Genomic DNA, 14439 nt, shown 5'->3' with positions numbered 1-14439 from the left:
GATGGCTATGAATGTTCTTGTGAATGCTGGAAACTGAACTTAGGTCCTCTGCAAGAGCAGCCAGAGCTGCTAACTACTGGGCGTCTCTCTAGCCTCCAGCATTCCTTTTAATGAAGGTCCATATGTGTTTTCTTTATCACTTTGCTTCTAGTGATCAGTGAGGATTTCCATTTTTTGATACATAATGACTAGTTCAAGTAACAACAATGACCTAAGCCAAGAAAGTGAAAGGAGTTCAGTTAGTTACCTATAATAGCAGCCTGGAGTTGGCGTAGAAATTGGAGGATAAATGCTACAGCAGAGGGCTTAGAGGATGTATAAGAGGTAGTTTGAATGTGGTGAACTTGCTTAACTGATCTGAGATGATGAAATGATGAACGAAAACATGACAGAAAGAGCTTCTGGGTCACGAGGCAGTGGCAGGCAGGTAGCTGGGTATGGTGATGTGTACCTGCAGTGCCAGGCTGAGGTGGGTGGAACCCCAGTTCAAGGTTATCCCATGCTACATAGTGAGATCCTGACTCAACAATCTAAAAAACTGTGTCAGAAAGGTGGACTGTGTGGTCAGGAGGATTCAGAGATCAGTTGGTTACAAAAGGATTAGTAAGTCCGTGTTTTAGCATTGTACTCATGCAGTCAAAAATGAAAAGAAGAAAGAACAAATGGGGTCAGAGAGATGACTCAGTGGTCAAGAGCACTGGCTGCTCTTCCAGAGGAACTGTGTTTGATTCCCAGTTTGATACTCCAGTTTCAGGGGATCCATCTACCTCTCCCAGGCTTCCCATATAAACCAGACACACATATGGTGCCCATGCATATGCAGGCAAAATACCCATGCACGTAAAGCAAAAAAGAGAGAAACAAGTGAAGTATTAGAAATATTTATTTCATTTTTGAACTCATTGAGTTTGAGGTACTGGTCCCTCATTTCAGTGAACACACCCAATAGACAATTGGTTAGAGTCTCTCTGACTATTCCAGGTCTTGTCTGATTTGGGAGCTGATCAGAGTCTAGCCTGGTTAGTGCTTGCATGAGTAAAGGGTGAGAAGACAGCCCAGGGCAGACCTCGTGTGTGTTCTGGAGGAGTGCTGGAAGAAAGAAGAAAAGAACTAAGACCACAGGTAATCATTGCCTGAAGGAGTAGATGTCACTAGTGTCCAAAACCAGAAGTCACAAGGATATCATCTGGCCTGAGCAATTTGGAGGTCCCTTAGCTATGGAAGTTTGGGACAGAGTACTTGTTGGCATGACAGTTTACAGGAGTCTTTGGCATTTAACTGATCCTCTGATCGTGAAAGCCATCTCTTCTTTGGATCTTATTTGTAAGGAGGTGGTTAGCTTCTTGTTGGGATGCCAGGATTCATTCTGTCATCTGTGGCTCATCAGAGGTGCAGAAGAGGTGCCTTGAGGTTCAACAAGGTCAAAGGCAAGGTCATATGAATATGGTGGGGAGGGGCACAGGTATAAATATCTTTGCTTCAAGTCAGGCAGCTAAGGCATCTTTTTTAAAAAGTATTTTACATATTTGACTTTAATATAAAAATCCATCAAAAGAAACAGCTTGAAGTGTGAAAAAATTTGAAAATTAAGCCGGGCGGTAGTGGCATATGCCTTTAATCCCAGCACTCAGGAGGCAGAGGCAGGCAGATCTCTATGAGTTCAAGGCCCGTCTGGTCTACAAAGATACACAGAGAAGCTCTGTCTCCAAAAATAAAAAAATAAAAAATAAAATAAAAAGAAAAGAAAAGAAAGAAAGAGAGAGAGAAAGAAAATTGGAAACTATTGGCCTGTAGGCGCCTTAAGGTGTTTTCAGGCTGCTAGGGTGTGGTGTCAGTGCATACTTGTAATCTCAGAATTTGGGGGAGACTGAGACAGGAGGCTTGCCAGTTAAGGCCTACATAGTGAGACCCGACCTCAAAAGGAAAACAAGTTGAACAAGTAAAACTGCTTGACAACACCATGCATGCCTGATGACCCTGAAACTCACATAAAGGTGGAAGGAGAAAACCAGTGTCAGGGAGTTGTCCTCTGACTTTCACACAAATCCTTATGTTGTGTTGAGGTTGTATTAGGTGTTGACTTGCTCATGATATGGATTCAGAGGTCAAAATAACTGTTTGAGCATGTGTAATAATAAGCTTTGTACTTAATGGAAATGCAAACTTTCCAACTAAGTAATTTTATCTGTTATCTACCTTGTCAAAACAAAGTTTTATGTGTCTTACTAGGTTCTAACTCTGAAGATCTTTTGGAAGAATTGCTCTGCAGCTTGGTGCAGTTAATCACTGACACTCCACTTTTGTAAGTTCTGCCTAAGCCAGGCTTTCTCTTCATTGTATAATGAAAATGATAATTGACTGTGTGGAAGAGGTGTGTGTGTGTGTGTGTGTGTGTGTGTGTGTGTGTGTGTGTAGAGGCCAGTAGTCAATGTTGGGTGACTTCCTCGATCTCTTTCCCCTACCCTTCTTTTCTTTTCTCTTTCTTGAGACAGGCTCTCATCATGTAACTCCGGTTAGCTTAGAGCTCCCTATGTAGAACAGGCTAGCCTTTAACCCACAGAGATCTACCTGCCTCTGCCTCCTGAGTGCTGGGATTAGAGGTGTTTACCACTATACCTAGCTCCCTTATTTTATGAGACAGAGTCTTTTAAGGAACCCAAATTCTTAGTCTCAGCTATACTGGCTGGCCAGCAAGCCCTAGGGATCTGTACCAGCACTGGGGTTGCAGGCGTGTGGTACCTCACTAGGATTTGATGAGGGTGCTGAGGATCCTAATCCAGGATCTACTGTTTTCCCAAGCCCTATGTTGAAGAGCTTGTGAGTTTTGGTATAGTGTTTAAGGATTACACACCTTTGTAACTCTTTTTAATCTCTTTTCCCTTGTAATATGTAGACCGTGTCCACCTGTCTTGCTTACTTTTTTATTGCTGTGATAAAACACCATGAGCAAGGCAATGTATTGAGAAAAAAAAGCATTTAATTTTGGGGTCAGGGTTCCAGAAGTTCGTAGAGTCCATGACCATCCTGGCAGGAAGCGTGGAAGCAGGCAGGCAGGCAGGCAGGCGGGGTGCTGTGCAGGAGCTGAGAGCTCACATATTGAGACAACAACCATAAGAGGCAGAGAGAAAGCTTACTGGGCTTTTGAAAACTCAAAACTCGCTCCCAGCAACACATTTCTTCCAACAAGATCACACCTCCTAACCCCAAACAGTTCCAGCAACTGGGAACAGAGCACTCAGACATATATGAGGTTTATGGGGGACATTCTCATTCAAACCACCCATCAAACATGAATTTCATGTTAAGGGAGAATGACTAAGTCCTTTAGTACTTTAACGGATAGTTGACCCAGGATTACGTTAACTCAGTAAGGAGAGATCATATGGGTCAATGTGAACAGTCTGAGAGAAGCAAGTTGAATCCAATCTGTGTGGTAAGGAAAGTGAACTGACCACAGAGCAGGGCGTTCTCTTTTCCCCTGGCTTCTTGGTTGTGTTTTGGGTCTGTTTTAGAGAGGACAGATCTCTTTCTAGTGTTCTTTGAAGCTAGGTGTGTTCCTTGAGATGTAGTTGGGGAGGTCCTCCAGGGAGACTCCCAAGTGAAGTTCTTCCCAGGGAACTTACTCAATGAAGAAGTGTGTAGTTTTCCTTCTGACAGTTTTTTTCCTGTATCCTGGAAGGCAGACAAGGTCTCTGGAGTTGCATGTCCATCCTGGCACCGTGAGCCAGTTGTCTCATTGAAATTTTGCTTTGATGTCATTGAACTGCTGAACCAAAGTCAACAACTGCCTTTCCCCCTCCCTCACCCTGGACTTCTCATATGACAAAAATAGACCCTTATTTGTTTATGCTGCTGTAACTGGGTTTTTGATCGCTGCAACTCAGTGCAGTTCCTATGTGTATAAAAATGTCTATTTGTTATGATTCATTGCTTCTCGCCCCCTTCATAACTGATGCTCCTTCAGAATCCTTGCTAGGCATTTCTTTCATCATTGCCTTTATCATATGCTGACTACCTGTTTATATACTGTGGTCCTTTGGAAGGCTGTGAGCCTTTGTAATATCTGTTTCATTACTCTTTTTACAAAATTGATTGATTTATATTTGAGACAAAAATCTCTGTTTTGTTGTTGTTGGGTTTTTTTTTTTTTTTTTTTTGGAGACAGTTTATGCATGTAGCCCTGACTGTCCTGGAACTCACTCTGTAGACCAGACCAGCCTCAAACTCATAGAGATCTGCCTGTCTCTGCCTCTAAGTGCTGGGATTAAAGGTGTGTGCAGCCACCACTACCACTCAGCTGAGACAAAATCTGTTATGTTTGCCTTGCTGGTGTCAAATCTCAGTCCTCTGAGCTCATCTGTCTGAATAGCTGGGATGAGAATATGTCATTTATTACATTTTAAAATACATGTGTCCACTTATTTATTGTGTGTGTGTGTGTGCACATGCTCATGCATCCATGTGCATGGCATATATGTGCCATAGCACATGTGTGGAAGTCAGAATAACTGTTGGAGTAAGATGTCTCCTTCTTCCATGTGGTCCTGAGGATTGAACTCAGGTTATCAGGCTTAGTGGTAAGCACCATCACCTGATCGATCTCTCTGGTCCCAGAGAACATATTTTAAAGGAATTAGATTTATTTATTAGACAGGGTCTTATGTGTCTCAGGCTGTTCTTGAGCTTACTGTGTAGCTGAAGAGGACTTTGAACTTTATAAAAAGAAGATTTATTTTTATTTTGTATGTATGAGTGCTTTGCCTGAATGTATGGTTAAACATGAATGTATTGTTAAACATGCGCCCTACCAGCTGACCTGTGTCTCCAGCCTTGTAAAGGAATTCGTTTTTAATAAAGAAGTTCTTCAGGCTTATCATTGCAACAGGCTACTTGCCTCTGGTTCGGAAAGAAAAGACAAGTATTTGTGAGCAGATGGGCTCCTGGGGACATTGTACACGAATCCATATCTTCATTAGAGATGGAGAGGTGAGATGCACTGTGCCTTGTTATGCTTTGATGTTCACTTCTGCAGCCTAGCAGGTGAGCTGAGACAAGTAGAGTTACCTGCCAGGGAAGGACATGGGAGCTAGCTTCCCACCAAAATGCATTGTGATTTACAGAATTGTTCACAAGTCTGCTGATCCTTTTGTTTTGAATAGGATTTTACTATTACTCAGGATGGCAGTGTAAGTCCAGCTTACAGTTTCCAGATATGTTGATAACTCTGTAGCCATGTCACATGGTTTGAACCCTTGCAGTGATGCATGAGTGAGCAGGTGTTGTCACCTCATTGAGCACATGGATTTCAAGTCCTTTGTTTTGTGCACTGCCCTCTTCCTATTTGGAATGTAGCGACAGTGCTCAGACCATACTGAACTATGGCTAAGAGTGTTACTTGCAAAGACTAGTGTCCAAGAACCAGGGCTATTAGTGATATTATAAGATTGCTGAGTGCTCAGTGTCTCTTACCTGTATTTCTTCTTACCTGAGGAAAACAAATTCCTGTCATGGGTGAGTCACTGCAGTTAGGCTTCTGTTATAGATATTCAGAATGGGGTTGAGAACCCATATATTGCCTGCTCTTTTCTAATCATGTTAAGCTAGATGGTTTTTATGTTTCTGATTTACTTTCTAAAATTATACTTTCACCAGGTCTGGTGACATATGCCTATAACCCTAGCACTTGGGAGGCTAAGGCAAGAAGATGGTGAATTAATGGACAGCCTGAGCTTCATAATGAGTTCCAGACCAGCCTAGGCTACATAGTGAGACTCAGTCTGAAACAAGCAAAATATTAGGCTTTTAATAGCATTTCTTTTCAACAATAGTCTTTTGGCCTTTATTGATCACGTTTGGTTGAAGTTAGAAAGATGGAAGTAGTAAATATGTCTAGATAGTAAATGGGCTGTGAATACAGTGACTGGAACAGCTGTGTAGTGGAGCGAGCAGACAGTGTTGCAGTATATCAAACATTCAGTGTTTTAATGTGTTTATACGTTTTAAATGAACTGAAAACGCACAGGCAGCCAGATGTCTTGTGTTGTGTATCCTCAGCTCTAACCAGCTGCTGAAACAGTTTCTTATGATTTAATGTCCTTGGAACTCCATCTTCCAAGAAAGTTTGTCTTGGTTACAGTTGCCATGAGAAAGCAACTACCCTGTAAGTGCTTCATCTACCCCAACTGCACTGCAGCATCTGAGACTGAGACTAGCTTGTAACTTAAAATGGATGTTAAGATGAAAATGGGAAGAACTCTCCACTCCTGAGCATCTTCTGTCCAGCTGTAATGCTTTGCAGTTGCCATTGGCTTACCTGTGTTGAATTAGCAAGAGAATCATTAGAAATCTAATTTTAGTAGCCATGTAATTTCAAACTAGCTGAAATCTTTTCTTATGAGACTCTATTAAATCATTCTGTTGAAATTGAAAGCAAAGCTATTACCATGAATAGCATATTTTATGTACATTATATATGCGTGTGCATGAATGGCACATATTTATTTAGATGTCTATAATTTAACTCATCCTCTCCCAACAGCTCTTGTACCCTAAGGTAGCTTGAACTTACAGTGTAGCCAAGATTACCTTAAACTTCTAAATCTCCTGCCTGCAACACCTGAGTGATTTGTGTAAATTAATAAATGATTTTTTATTAGAAACAGAATCAGGCTCAGACTAAGCCTGGTAATCCATTCCCTCCCTAGTCAGGAGACTGAAGCAGGAGGATTTCAAGTTCAAGGCTTGCCTAGGGTACAGGTTAAATTCAAGGCCAGCCTGAAGATTTTACTAAGATCTACTCTCAAAATAAAAACTAAAAAGGGGTCTGGGGAAATACCTTAATGGGAGAGTGAGTGCATTCCTAGTGTTCACAAGGCCCATGCTAGCTCCTGGGGCATCAGCTGAACATTTAGATAAGCTCATTGCAGTGAACTCTGGAATTTTAAAAAAATGTTTTCATAGCCAGGTGGTGATGGTGCATGCCTTTAATCCCAGCACTCAGGAGGCAGAGGCAGGCAGATCTCTGTGTGTTCGAGACCAGACTGGTATACAGAGCTAGTTCCAGGATAGCTTCCAAAGCCACAAAGAAACCCTGTCTCAAAAAACAAACAAAAGATGTTTTCATTAAGGATGAACATTTTATCAGCAAGTTTGTGATAATATATCAAGAACTAGTGGCTTAATTGTGTCAATAAAATAACTTAGAAGTCATCCTTTTAAAAAGGTTTTCATTTGTTCTTTGGGAATTTTGCATAATATCCTTTGACCATATTCACTCCAACTTTCCTAGATCCTTTCCACCTCTCTACCAATCCATGTTTTCCCTTATAGTAATAATAATAATACAACAAAAGCAAAACCTATAAGATTCAGTTTGTGCTAGTCAACTGCTCGTGGACTATGTGGCAGCCTTGGAGAATGTATATATTCCAAATGTCACACCATTGAAGAAAACTTACTTTTCCTCACCAAGCACAGCTGTCACTGGCTCCTTGGCTAGGCTGGACCCGTGGAGATATCTCATATCCAGACTGTAACAGAGACATAGTGATTCACAATGGCTGAGCCAGGCCTTTGAAGAAGCAAAAAGGATCTGGGTAAGGTTCTCTCAGGAATGGCTATGTATTTGTAGAATCCAGGGTAGGTTAGATTGATTATAGCAAGTCTAGAAAATATGTCTGGAAAAGCTGAGTTGTTTGAAAGTCACAAATGTTAGAGGACTAAACTTCCAGTTGTGTTTCAGGTACAACAACAGAAAGTGTAGGGCTTTTCCTCTCAACGCCACTTTGGAATTTAAGGAGGTTTGAAAATGATTATCTAGATTGTAAAATCCAGTACACCAACAAGATTTCTGAAATGTAATAGCTATAAATGCACATTTTTTTCAGACCATAGTCTTTAGATATTACATTGTGAAAATCTGAGTATGGAAGATGTTTTCTGCTGACAGTGAAAGTAATAGATGGGTTTCTTTGTTTTTGAGACAGGGTCTTACTGTGTAGCCCTGGCTAGCCTGAAACTGTTGTGTAGACCAGGCTAGTCTTGAATTCAAAGAGGTCCACTCACTTCTGCCTTTCAGTTGCTGAGATTAAAGGCATGTGCTGCCATACCTGACTTGTAAGTTGTTCCCTCATGAAGTCTCCAGTTGTCAGTAAGAATGAAGGCATTGAGATGCCCATGTTTGGGGGTGGAGGACATAACTCTTGTTAACTGCTCTCAGTGTGATACCAGGCCTCAGCAGAGCTAAGAGTATGGTGAGTAGTCCTGTGTATGCCGAGCCTGCTTGAAGCCCTGGGGTCAATCTTTACAACTGCTTGTTTCCGCAAGTAAGATAGCAGCTAGTAGAGGTAGGCTGTCACTTGGAAAAGACCTCCAAACACATATAGTACATATAGTTCACTTTGAAAGTGGTTCTAACAACTTGCCTGAGTTAGAGAGTAACTCTCACAGCTGTTTATTGCAAGAATACTGGGAGGACAGTAGTTTCCTCTTACCTGTGGTTTCGCTCTCTCTGGTTTTAATAATTGCAGTCAATCAAGCCCAACACCCATCCATCAATGTTGTGATTGTTTTTGTGTGTGATTACTTTTTCATAGTAAATATTTTGTTAGGTTTATGCCCAAGTATTTCATTTTTTATATATACTAATGGAAATGTACACTCTGGTTTCTTAATTCATGGAACTTTTTATTTATGTCTGCCTGGATGACTCTCTTTCCTTCTGACTTCTTGCAGTTCCCTTGCTGTACCTTTTTGCTATTTAAATTATTATTCTTAAATTGCTCTTATAGACTTAGAGAGTAGTGGGGCTGGAGAGAAGGCTCAGAGGTTAAGAGCACTGGCTGCTCTTTCCTGAGTTCAATTCCCAGCAACCACATGGTAGCTCACAACCATCTGTAATGAGATCTGGTGCCTTCTTCTAGCCTGCAGGCATACATGCAGACAGAACACTCTATGTATTATAAATAAATAAATCTTTAAAAAAAATTTAGAGAGTAGTGATTGCCAGAGGCTGGGAGGGAGAAGGCAGGGAAGAGTGAAGAAGGAGTGAAAACATACAGTGGTCTAGCCTGGTATTCTTTAGCATAGCAAGAAAGAGGGATTTTTAATGTTTCTAGGAAATAATAAATGTCTGAGGTGATACAGTAATCATTTGATCTTTACACATTATGTACATGTCAGAAATATCACCATATCTCATGAGTCTGTCTGAACTTTATGAGCCAACTAAAAATTAAAGAGAGGAGACTTTACAGGAAATTACTCTTTCAGTTCCACAAGTTAGAAGTAGCAGTGACACTGGCCAATTAGTGTGCCTCTGTAATTTGTTGTCAACAGTGAGATTGTTCCCTATGTCTCACTGTGTGGCCAGCCTGGCCTAGAATTTGTGATCCTCCTGCCTTAGCTTCCCAAACAATGGGTTTATAGACAGATGCCTCCAAGGCCAGCTAATATCTCCTGTTGTGTGTGTGAGACTTTGTTTCAAGATGATTGGTGACTGTATTTTAAGCATTTGATGGAGTTACAGGTATATAGTATTAGTTCTTTGAAAAACTGTAAAAACTGTAGAGTAAATGCGTTTCTTAGACTTGCACCCTAAATTTTTATGTGGGACAGGGATGATATCTAGGGTGGTTGATGAAGGTAGTGGATAGCAGTTGTGAAACCAGGTTAGACGTGATTCCTGATCAGACTGTTAAACAGGCTCTGGAGACTTAATAAGAGAGGCGATCCTGGGTTTAATCCCTGGCACTAAGTGTTACCTGCACGCCTGCATCTGAAATATATAATACCACTTTTTATTCTGTCCTTTTAGAATATCCATGTTGGCTCAAATAGCTATTTCTACATTTTCATCTTAATCATTTGAACTTGTCAGCTGTTTTTTATTAAACTTACGTTCCATTTACGGTACCATCAGGTTTCTTACCAACAGTATGCCAAAGGAGCATGTTTTTTCCTCTGTGTTCAGAAACTTTGCCCTTTGCCAACACTAACACCATTTCATGGTAGCTTTTGTCTTCGTCCAAGTGTCCCACTCTGCCCCAGCAGAGCAGTGCAAGGTCATGGTTCCTGTCTTCATTTTTTTTTTTTTTTTTTTTTCTGAGAAAAAATTTTATTGGCCTTTTGAATAAAATTTATTTGCCAGGAAGGATGATTCCATCATACTTCTGCTGGAACCAGCGCATGGCCTCCTCTTTGCTGATTCTGTGTTTGGCCCCAATGCAGCCTGTTCTGCGCTTCTTGTCTGCGATGCTGAAACCTGGCCTACCCAGCACCACATAGAAGTCCAGGCCGTAGATCCCAATGCTTGGGTCGTATTTGATGCCCAGATCAATATGTTCCTGAATCCCAAAGCCAAAGTTTCCAGTATCTGAGAAGTTATTTTTCCGTAATTCATACTCCCGCACCTTCAGGCCTTTCTCCAGAATTTCTTCTGCCTTGGCTCCACGGACAGTGCAGTGAACAGCAATCTTTTCATTTCTCCTGATGCCAAAGGACCTGACAGTGTACCTGGCTTTGGAAAACACAGGTGTCTGGCCTGTGAGCTGCTCCAACACCTTGGCTGCCCTGGTCAGCCTGTCTCCGCTCTCCCCAACACAGATATTGAGGCAGAGCTTGCGGATGCGAAGTTCCCGCATGGGGTTCTCCTTCTCACCTTGATCTTGCGACATGATGGGGAACGGTCTTGTCTTCATTTTAGTCACATGAAATTAGTAACTTACTCCAACAGTAGTTTGTTCTAGGACGTTTCCAGACCAGATGGTGGAAAGTTCTTGGGAAAATATGGCAGCCAAAGCAGCCCTTCATCTCTCCAAAGTTGACTTGGCTTTGGCAGTTGTGTAATGAAAATCTTCTGTGGATTATACAAGGACTTCAAAACAAGAAAGATCTGGTGGCATAAAACATTTTTCAATTTTGAAGAATTACTCTACTCAGCATGGTGGAGTTTTGGTTTCTTTCAAGTTTTGGGCCCTTGGACTCATTTCCCTGGTGATTTGGCATTTTAGATAGCTCAATTAATATTTTAAATTTTGTTACCATAGAAATTTAACATTACCTCAAGTTCATTGTTTTGTTTTTAGCATTATCTACAGTTAGAATAGGAAATGACATCAGAGCTCACATTGCCCAGTGTCCTTATTTGTAAAGAAGAAAATTACTTTTATTTTACCTATCCAACTTCGTGTTCTTTCGCTCAATGTAAAACATGAAAATCACCACAAACAAAACAGTAAGACAGAAAATAACAAGAAAAGCCCACAACAAAAAACATAGAGTTTATTTTCTGTTGGCCATCTGCTCATGAGCACAGTGCCTACCCTGCAGCATGGCTGATATCCCCAATGATGCTCCATCGGGGAAAACGGATTTTCCTTTTCCCAGCAGTTGTCAGTTACAGACATCGTCTTGATTAGGGGTGGGATGTATATCTGCCTCTCCTTCTCATTGCTGGGACTTTGTCTTGTCTGAACCTGTGCAGGTCCTGTGTATCAGTACCATGCCCGAAACATGTGGTGACCTTGGAGTCATCTACCAAGTGTTTTAACCTCCTTTTCCACATAGATCTCTGAACCTTGTGGGGAAGGGTTTAATAAAGACATCCAATTTAATACTGAGTGCTCCACAGGCTCTCACTCTGCACTTACTTGTCTGTTTGTGGCTCTCTGTCAATTACTATTCACTGAAAGAAGAAACTTCTCTGATGAGGGTAAAGTGATCCACTGATCTATGAGTAGAAGGCCTAAATATGAGTGTATATGTATGAATTGAGAGCTAGTACAGGTAAGATTGCAGGTTAATCTGTAGAGTCAGTTAACTACATTTGTATAGGAGATTCCAGGTTAATCTGTAGAGTCAGTTAACTACATTTGTATTAGGATTTGTTTTACTACTTTTTTTTAAAAAGGCAAGCTTTGAACTCACTGTGTAGCTCATGCTTAGTTTAAATTTACAGTCCCTTTTCTCTCCTAGTGTGGATTTGTAGGCAAGTGTCACCATGCACCATGCCAAACTTTACACACACACACACACACACACACACACACACACACACACACACACACACGGTGGGGGGGGGTGAACGGTTTGATTCTGAAATGGAGAAGGAAAGGTAAAGTGCCTAGACCATTAAAAACATTTAAAAAGAGAGATTCCCTGTAGTCAGATTTTCTTTGTACCTTCAGCTCCTAAATAATGACACAGAAACTTGCTTATATTAATTATGAAAACTTGGCCTTAGCTTAGACTTATTCCCAACTATGTTTAAAACTTAATTCATGTTCTGCCATGTGGTTCATTACCTCTGCTCAGTACTATGCGTCCCACTTTTCCATGTCTAGCTGGTGAATTCTGCCTATCTTCTCCCCAGAGTTCTTATCTCTTCCCAGAAATCCCACCTATCCTCTCCTGCCTGGCTGTTTGACTCTTTATTAAACCAATCAGAAGGTGTCTTGGCAGAAAACCATTTTCATAGTGTACAAAAAAATTATCCCACAATAATTCTCTCTTTACTGCTGGAAGATTCTTGATTAGCTAGGGAAGGTTTTTCTTGCAATCTGAAGATAGTGGTAAGTGGTAAATACAATACTTTATCGATGCCCAAACTGGCAGCTGCTAATTGTTTGAAATGACAGCATATTTTGTGGTGGTGGAGTGTGTTTTTTCACCTTTAGCATAAACTATGTTCTTAATACCGGACAGCGAGTATAAGCAGCCCATTAACATCACACTTTTGGGGGTAATATCCCTAAATAGTTTTCATTATCTGTTTAGACACAGTCAAAAGTACCTGCAGTTGGCTATTACTAATTGTACTTGCTGCCTTGTGCAGACCAATATCCTCTTTTATCTTTTAACTATCCAGTAAAGTGAGTGGGAAAGAAAAAGAAGAAATCTTACACTAGCTCGTTTTTATTGTGTCTAGTTAGGCTGCCATTTTCTTTCTTTTTTTTTTTTTTTTTTTTTTTTTTTTTTTTTTTGATTTTTCGAGACAGGGTTTCTCTTGTGGCTTTGGAGGCTGTCCTGGAACTCACTCTGTAGACCAGGCTGGCCTTGAACTCACAGAGATCCGCCTGCCTCTGCCTCCCAAGTGCTAGGATTAAAGGCGTGCACTAGGCTGCCATTTTCAAGACATTGCGGCAGCAACATAGCTAAGAGTAGGCATAGAAATCTGTGATTCTCAGTAAAGAGCCAACATGTGATCAGCTAATTTTTGAGGACAGTGGCAAGGTGTAAAAGGAGTTCTTAATTGGTCTAGATAATAAGAGGCCAGAGTCAGGTGTAGAGGGAAATGCTGAGAGATCAGAGAGAATGAGCAAGCCACAGCATACCTTACCTCCTAAGCATTTCAGCAGAGAAGAGCGATTTCTTGTTTCTCCCTGCTTATATCCTGTTTCTGCCCAGCTACGTCACTTCCTGTCTGTCAGTACAGACCTCCAGACCTCTATGGTTAGCTAGTGGCAAGCTCCATTCTCTGACCCCAGACAGGCTTTATTTGTGCAAGAAAGATACCTCCACAGCAAGGTTTTCGTCATTAATGAACCCAGAGGATCCTTCAAACTTTGGGAGGTGTGGAGGAACATGGTGACTGGGAAGCAGTAATTGGCAGAGAGTTGCATTTAGGTTGTATGTGTTCTTAAATCCTGTTTCTCTAATGGCTGTTCTAAAGATTTTTCTGTTTCCTCCAAAGATTTTTATCCCAGGTGGGCAAAACACAGATTTGGGCTAGTTATTTTGATGCAGAGTTTAAAAAACAAAAAACACTGGTCCGGTGTTTCTCAACCTGTGGGTTGTGACTCAGTTGGGGATGGAACAAACCTTTCACAGGGGTTACATATACGATACTTATATTATGATTCATAACAATAGCAAAAATACAGTTATAAAGTAGCAGCAAAAATAATTTTGTGGTTGGGGGCTACCACAACATGAGGAACTGTAGCACTAGGAAGGTTGAAAGCCACTGCTCTGCTCATTTTTAGTACTATTTATGGTAGAAATGGATTACGTGAGAGCATGGGCTGCCTTGCCTCAGCCTTACTTCACAGAATAATTATTTTTGCTGTTGCTACTAGCTCTGTTACTGTGTCCCCAGGAGTCTAGTGAATTTTTATACAGAGTGCTGGATTATGAAATAGTATTTGGAAGCTGAGAGTTTGAGATATTTTTTTCTCCACCAGTGAAATTTTGTTTTGGTAACACAACATACTATTAATTTTTCTCTGTAACTGTGAGCTTACTAGAGATGACAGTCCAACAAATCCATGATCACTTCTTGTCAGCTCATTTGTGTGCTAGGAATAACATAGTAACAGGACATAAGTTCTAGTCGCAGGCTATGACTGAGGAGAAGAGTAGATGAATACACACTGATGCTAGGTTGTAAACATCAGTGCAGAAAGGCAGTGTGGGAGTGCATTAGCCCAGGGTGCATGGGCG

At 41.0% G+C, this 14439-nt stretch overlaps 2 protein-coding genes across 7 annotated transcripts in view; one reads left to right on the top strand and one right to left on the bottom strand.

Annotated features, from left to right (window-relative positions):
• Dym (dymeclin) overlaps positions 1–14439 on the top strand; it is a 254334-nt gene that overhangs the window by 48446 nt on the left and 191449 nt on the right. For all 6 annotated transcript variants that reach the window (XM_040741591.1, XM_040741587.1, XM_040741590.1 and 3 more), the window contains exon 6: positions 2230–2302. In XM_040741591.1, the coding sequence (XP_040597525.1) occupies positions 2230–2302 (73 nt within the window). The remainder of the gene's footprint in view (positions 1–2229; positions 2303–14439) is intronic.
• Positions 10103–10690, bottom strand: LOC121138818 (60S ribosomal protein L11). Its single transcript, XM_040741592.1, has one exon. The coding sequence runs from the start codon at positions 10671–10673 to the stop codon at positions 10137–10139; it is 537 nt and encodes a 178-aa protein (XP_040597526.1). The 5' UTR covers positions 10674–10690; the 3' UTR covers positions 10103–10136.

This window comes from Mesocricetus auratus, unplaced genomic scaffold, assembly GCF_017639785.1.
Source record: "Mesocricetus auratus isolate SY011 unplaced genomic scaffold, BCM_Maur_2.0 Super-Scaffold_6730, whole genome shotgun sequence".
Classification (NCBI taxonomy): Eukaryota; Metazoa; Chordata; class Mammalia; order Rodentia; family Cricetidae; genus Mesocricetus; species Mesocricetus auratus.
This window is presented reverse-complemented; position numbering and strand designations above follow the sequence as displayed.